The 5,000-nt window shown below is 43.1% G+C and overlaps 1 protein-coding gene across 1 annotated transcript in view; it reads left to right on the forward strand.

Moving 5' to 3' along the window:
• The window catches only part of LOC121952488 (steroid receptor RNA activator 1-like), a 5,935-nt gene extending 1,618 nt beyond the window's left edge, over positions 1–4,317 (forward strand). Inside the window, exons 2-6 of the mRNA XM_042499208.1 lie at positions 270–383; positions 2,131–2,217; positions 2,297–2,457; positions 3,042–3,150; positions 3,295–4,317. Of these exons, the coding sequence (XP_042355142.1) occupies positions 270–383; positions 2,131–2,217; positions 2,297–2,457; positions 3,042–3,150; positions 3,295–3,665 (842 nt within the window). The 3' untranslated portion in view covers positions 3,666–4,317. The remainder of the gene's footprint in view (positions 1–269; positions 384–2,130; positions 2,218–2,296; positions 2,458–3,041; positions 3,151–3,294) is intronic.
• Positions 4,318–5,000: the final 683 nt, after the last annotated feature.

Here is a 5,000-nt window from a genome sequence, read left to right on the forward strand (position 1 = left end):
CTGTATTTGACAGTTTGATGTTTTGTCTCTGTGCTGCAGCAGCTGCCTCCTGCTCTAATTCTTTGAACACTTCATGTTATCAGGATTGAAGCGGCTTGTGTGATAAAGTAGATAACACTGACTGCAGCTGAAGTGATCAGAAGATTAATCAATACTCTGGTTGTAGTTTCTCAGATGTGCCACAACATTAAAAATAAGTTTAAATTATGATGGTGCAGCTGGATACTGTCGATCCTTTCAGAATAAAACCGGATCTCTGTGTTTCCTAGGTAACCAGGAGCGGGGCTGGAACGACCCCCCCCAGTTCTCATATGGCCTTCAGAAGGCCCACGGACCACAGAGGAGCCTCCTGAACAAGAGAGCAGCTCCACCAGAAGCTACAGGTGAGAAAACATTAACCCTTTCCTCCACTGAGAGTCTCTGCAGAGTCTCTGAAGAACCAATCAGACAGCGGCGTCACGTGACTCCAGAGTGTGGTTTTAGACAGCATGCCGGCATCACGGAAAGTAAAACGCTTTAACATGACAGCGTGGGCCCGCAGTGTGACGTATAACATATGTGTCAGCAGCTCTTCATAAACAGTAACAATGACAGATTTTTGGTATTTTTTTCCATGACAAAAATTTGCAATCTTTTTTTCTTTTAAAATTTTGGGCAGTTTTTCAAGAAAACAACAAAACAAAAATACTTTTGGTGACTTTTAAAAAATATATATATATCTTGACAGTTTATAAAGAAAAAATAGCTCTTTTGTGTTATTTTTTGTGAATTTTCTTCCATTAAACATTTTTTTCTGTTGTTGCTTTTTTCTTTTAAAAAATATGGTAAATTTTAAAGAAAACATTTTTGCCTTTTTGTCTTTCAAAATTTGGGGAATTTTCTATGAAAAGTTTTGGTGATTTTTTTTCCTTTAAAAAAAGTTGGCAGTTTATAAAGAAAACATTTTGGATTTTTGTCTTTCAAAATTCTTGACATTTTTTCTTTTTCTAGAAAATTTTGGTGATTTTTCAATTTTAAATGAAAACATTTTGCTTATTTTTTCGCTTGGTGTTTTTTTTTTTTGGTATTACTTTCAACTTTTTGTGTAATTTAAAGGAAAAACATTTTCTTTAAAATATTTTTGCATTGTTTTTAGGGCTGCAGCTATCGAATATTTTAGTAATCGAGTATTCTACTGAAAATTCCATCGATTAATCGAGTAATCGGATAAAACATATTTTTGTTTAGTTAAAGAGCAATTATAAATATACATGGGACAATAAGACATTTCACCTAACAATGAACCATTGGTTTCCTTTTTTAACTACCCAGTTAGCTTTATTATGTTTTTATTTTCCACCCTCATCACTCTGCAGCGCTGTGTTTGTACAGATTAAATAAAGCCTGTATGAAAGGCACGTTAGCCACGCATCGACAGTAGTCATAATTAATAGAAACCTAGCCCTCCGCAGGGCTAACGTTATGTTAGCAAGGTACAGTAACGTTAATCTCATTAATTAGCGCTACGTTAACTTCATTTTGCCTCGTCTCGGGTGACGGTCCTCCGCTCTCGGAGTAAACAGGGTGGCCTCGGTGGAGATGCTGCAGCATTGAAGACGTACTGTTGTGGTATGCAAGCGCTGTCTCACAGTGAATACACGCAGCAGTGTTCGCCTCGGTGTCCAGCTTGAAATGCTCCCACACTTTTGACATTTTCTGCCTTTTCTTTGTGCCTTTCTCTTCGCTTTCGTCGCCTTCTTCGTCGTTACCTGTACATCCGTGGTTAAAACCAAACATATCCGCCGCCTCTTTTTTATTCCTTTATGTGTGTGACGTCCGCACGTTGTGCCGCATTAGAAGTAGTCCGGGCGAAATACTATGCTTTGAGCTGGCAAAATTAAACGATTCCTCGAGGCAGAGAAAATTCCTCGATCATTTTTTGTAATCGAGTTACTCGAATTATTCGAGGAATCGTTTCAGCCCTAATTGTTTTAAGGAAGACGAATTCTTTTGGGTTTCTTTCTTTTTCTTTTTTTTTTGAAAAATGGTGCCGCAATAGACTGCCTTCAACAGGCAGTGCGACAGGGCTACTGTTTGTAATTTTTAATAACTTTGTCTTTTTCAAACACCTTGTCTCTGATTGGTCCCCAGGTACAGGAGCTCCACCCATGACTCCTCCCTCCTCCAGTCCTCTGGCTCCACCTCCAACAGGTTTGGCCCCACCCCCTCTAACACCAGGTAAGGAGCAGAAGAAGAAGGTGTTGTCATGACAACAAACTGGGATATTGACAGCAGACTCTTTGTTTCTCCTCTGCAGCTCGTCATCCTCCTGGCCGTGTGGCCACGCCCCCTCCCACAGTGGGACCAATGAGCAGTCAGAGAGAGGCTGACAGCAGCCAATCAGAAAGCGAGCCTGACATGGAGGACGTGATGTCGGTGTTGAACCGAGCACTCGCTGCCTGCAGACAGACAGTTAAAGTGAGACTTTTGTGATTAAATAAACGTCCTGAAATTCAGTCCACGCCCTCTCAGGATTTCAGCATCACAGATTTATAATTAGCGCTGACTTTAAGTCGTTTCTCTTCCCCCAAAAACTGTTCGCTCAGGAAATGATGATTTGTTCGGTTTGTTTACCTGGTGCTCCGCTGGTGGTACGGTTAATTGTATTATGTTTTATGTTTTTTATTTGTTCTCTCTGAGCTAGTGGAAGAACGTAGATATTAAACACAAGAGGCCCCAGAACGAAGCCTTGAGGAACCCCGCAAACAGTGCTGTCTGATCAGATGCGTTTTTAATCAAATTAAAAGGGCTGGGTGATACAAAAATATATCTTAATATATTACTCCTCAATATAGATTAAAGTAGTGTTCAGTAAATCCTCCATATACTTAAACTACCTGTAAATCTTACATGAAGGCACTGACGCACCTTAAACTCCAGTTTCCACAAGTTATTTATGGAAAACCTGGAGAAAGTCCTGGAAAGTTATTGGTCAAAATGTGTGTGAACCCTGTCTGTTAATACCAATATGTGTTTGATTGACCTTTGACCTCTGTCTGTAGGATCAGGTGTGTAGTGACGTGGAAAAGAGGCTCCGCCTCCTGAAAGACAGCTGGAGGACAGGTCGTCTCAGCCTACCTGTGAGGAGACGCATGCTCACCCTGTCTCTGGGTAACTGATCTGTCTGTCCTCCTGTCTCAGCACTTACCTGTCTGTCCTCCGGTCTGTCCTCCTTTCTCAGCACTCACCTGTCTGTCCTCCGGTCTGTCCTCCTTTCTCAGCACTCACCTGTCTGTCCTCTTGTCTGTCCCTTAGAGCTGCAGGTAGGCCACTGGGACTCGGCTGATGAGGTCCATCGCTCACTGATGGTCGATCATGTGACTGAGGTCATCCAATGGATGGTCGGTGTGAAACGACTCATCGCAGAGACCCGAAAATTGAGTCCAGAACTCTTAAAACCACTTCAAAAACCTTCAGGACCAGCCCAGGACTCTGCAGGACCAGCCCAGGACTCTTCAGGACCAGCCCAGGACTCTGCAGGACCAGCCCAGGACTCTTCAGGACCAGCCCAGGACTCTGCAGGACCAGCCCGGGACTCTGCAGAACCAGTCCAGGACCCTGCAGCACCAGTCCAGGACCCTGAAGAACCAGTCCAAGACCCTGCAGAACCAGCCCAGGACTGTTAATCATGCAGGAATCTGCAGGATTTCTTTTTACATTCAGCACACTTTGACTCTTAAAACCAGAACCAGTATCTGGTGTCAATAATCCTCACATTCATCTTCACACTTCAGCTGAGGGTCAAAGGTCAGAACTGCAGGATCCAGTGGGCCTTGGGGGTTTCCTCAGAGACACCTGATGGATCCTTCAGCTCTGGGCCGGCCTGTGTTTGGCAGCTGGAATATGGACTCTGGACTCTCTAGACCAGAGGCTTTCAAACTGTGAGGCTCCTCTCCAGCGGGAGGAAAACCCCTCAAGACTCTGGTCTCTAGACTCTAAATTCTAGCCTCTGTAATCTGCACTCTGGACCCTGTACTCAAGACTCTTGATCCTATACTCAAGACTCTAGACACTGTATTGACGTTGAACTTTGGACCCCATACTGTAGACTCTTGATCCTATACTCAAGACTCTGGATGCTAAAAGACCCTGGTCTCTGGACCCTGTACTCAAGACTCTGGACTCTGGACCCTATACTGGAGACCCTGGACTCTTGACCCTATGCTCAACACTTTGGACTCTCTACCCTTAACCTGAGACTCTGGACTCCGGACCCTATACTAAAGAGTATCAGTGGCCTGTTTCTGGGTCTTAATGAATAAATCTCTCCTCTTTCTACAGGACGAATTTGTGTTTTTATTTGTCATGTTTCAGGGACCAGCAGAGACCAGAGCCCGACCCTGTACACCTGCAAACCTGATCCACGTTCAGTTAGCGGGACCTCCAAAGCAGAGCTGCCAGAAGACTCCACACAAGTACACCTCAACCCCAAACAGCACATCCTCAGGCATCGTCCTAAACCATGAACCTGATTCTGTTAATGCGCATCAGCCCTGCAGCACCCCCTGCTGGCCTCACAGGACCGTTTCACCATCACAGAAGACGTAAAGAATAAAACCCTCAGAGGAGCAGCTTTCCAACACAAATGACAACGTGGAGATAAATATGAGGAACGTTTGAAACATTTGCAGTTTAATTTTCACCTCATAGAAGTATTCCTAATTAACTGTCCTCAAATGATCAACGCCCCGGAGATCGACCCGTGTGGTTTTTTCAGGGTCAAAGCCGATACCAATAGTTCACGAGATCCATAACTGATATTTGGAATTAAGATCAATTTACATTAAAAATTAAAATCTTTCTGTTGGAATTTGGAAGAAAGGAAACTGCAACACTAAACTTTGTTTAAATTTCTTTAACAAATGTTTAATCAAAACTGAAACTTCCTACTTCATATTCAGCAAGTTCACTGCAACGTTTTTATAAAGTCAGATTAAAAAATGAATAAACAAAAATAGCTC

This window comes from Plectropomus leopardus, chromosome 13 (genome assembly GCF_008729295.1).
Source record: "Plectropomus leopardus isolate mb chromosome 13, YSFRI_Pleo_2.0, whole genome shotgun sequence".
Lineage (NCBI taxonomy): Eukaryota > Metazoa > Chordata > Actinopteri > Perciformes > Serranidae > Plectropomus > Plectropomus leopardus.